General features: G+C 39.4%; 1 protein-coding gene across 2 annotated transcripts in view; it reads right to left on the minus strand.

Annotated features, from left to right (window-relative positions):
• PLXNB2 (plexin B2) overlaps positions 1-1,159 on the minus strand; it is a 237,336-nt gene that overhangs the window by 23,944 nt on the left and 212,233 nt on the right. For both annotated transcript variants that reach the window (XM_010706204.2, XM_010706211.3), the window contains one exon: positions 864-1,093. In XM_010706204.2, the coding sequence (XP_010704506.1) occupies positions 864-1,093 (230 nt within the window). The remainder of the gene's footprint in view (positions 1-863; positions 1,094-1,159) is intronic.

Below are 1,159 nucleotides of genomic sequence, written 5' to 3' on the forward strand. Positions count from 1 at the left end.
AAGAAAGAAAGAAAGAAAGAAAGAAAGAAAGAAAGAAAGAAAGAAAGAAAAGGAAAGAAAGGAAGAAAGAAAGAAGGAAAGAAGGGAAGAAAGAAAGAAAGAAAGAAAAATAATGTGTTCTGTGACAATTTTTTAAAAAGGAAAATCAGCTCTCCTCATTCCCAAATTCCCAGTCCTTTCACATCATATTATAAAGCCACTAATCTAAGTAAGTGCACCTGGGAATGCACTCCGTTCTGCCAGAAACTATAATGTTACCATTAACTAGCTCAACACTGGAGTCTCATTAAAGAATAAGGAGTAGGTAGGAGCCTAAATCTATATTTAGGTGTCTGACAATCAGCTCAGTTTTTGAGAGTGAGCAATTAGATATCTTTTTGGAAGAGCTGAGTACTCATCAATCATTTTTATGAATAGGGCACTTGTTTCTGGAGGAGCCTATGTCTTGGACTGTCTGGGAGAGAAATCCAGCTGACAGCTTCCAGCAGGTAACTGGTAATCACAGCACCTTGCTGAACCAAGAGGGAATCACCATTCCCTTGGACATGTTTCTTGAAAAGATAAACATACACTAACATGTAACAGCAGCTTTTATGGCAGGTAATATCTGTTTTCCTGCAGCCACTGTAATGATGGCTAAGGCTATGCTACATGCTATGGCTGGTTCTACAGAAATGCCTGTCTGTAACTCCAGGAAGTGTGGCTGTAGTGCCACAGATTTGGCTTTGGTTACTATGGAACCAGAACCTTAAGAAAATGGCTTATTTCTATGGACTTCATTTCACTTGTACTTGCAAACTTACTGTGCTGAATGCCAAAATATGCCAAGCTAAGAGACAAAGTGAATCTACTTCAATACTCACATTGATGAGAAATGATTTGCTATTGAGGAGGTTGGAGAACTGGTTCAGAGCCTGCTCCACAGTCAGCCGCCGAGCCTCTGGAATATCCAGCTTTCCTGTAATCATCACGTCCTTCTCCCCATCTTTGGAGGGCAAGAAGAAGACTCTGTCCGTGTAAGTTTTGTAGTCCAGTACTGGGATTCCAGCTTCATTTACATCATTTGTCTGATCCTCCATCTCTATCATTAGATCTAGAACACAGTTGAACAGTTGATTTAAAAAAAAACTGCATCTTTTTTTTTTTTTTGGTAGCACAA

Source organism: Meleagris gallopavo, chromosome 1 (genome assembly GCF_000146605.3).
Source record: "Meleagris gallopavo isolate NT-WF06-2002-E0010 breed Aviagen turkey brand Nicholas breeding stock chromosome 1, Turkey_5.1, whole genome shotgun sequence".
Lineage (NCBI taxonomy): Eukaryota > Metazoa > Chordata > Aves > Galliformes > Phasianidae > Meleagris > Meleagris gallopavo.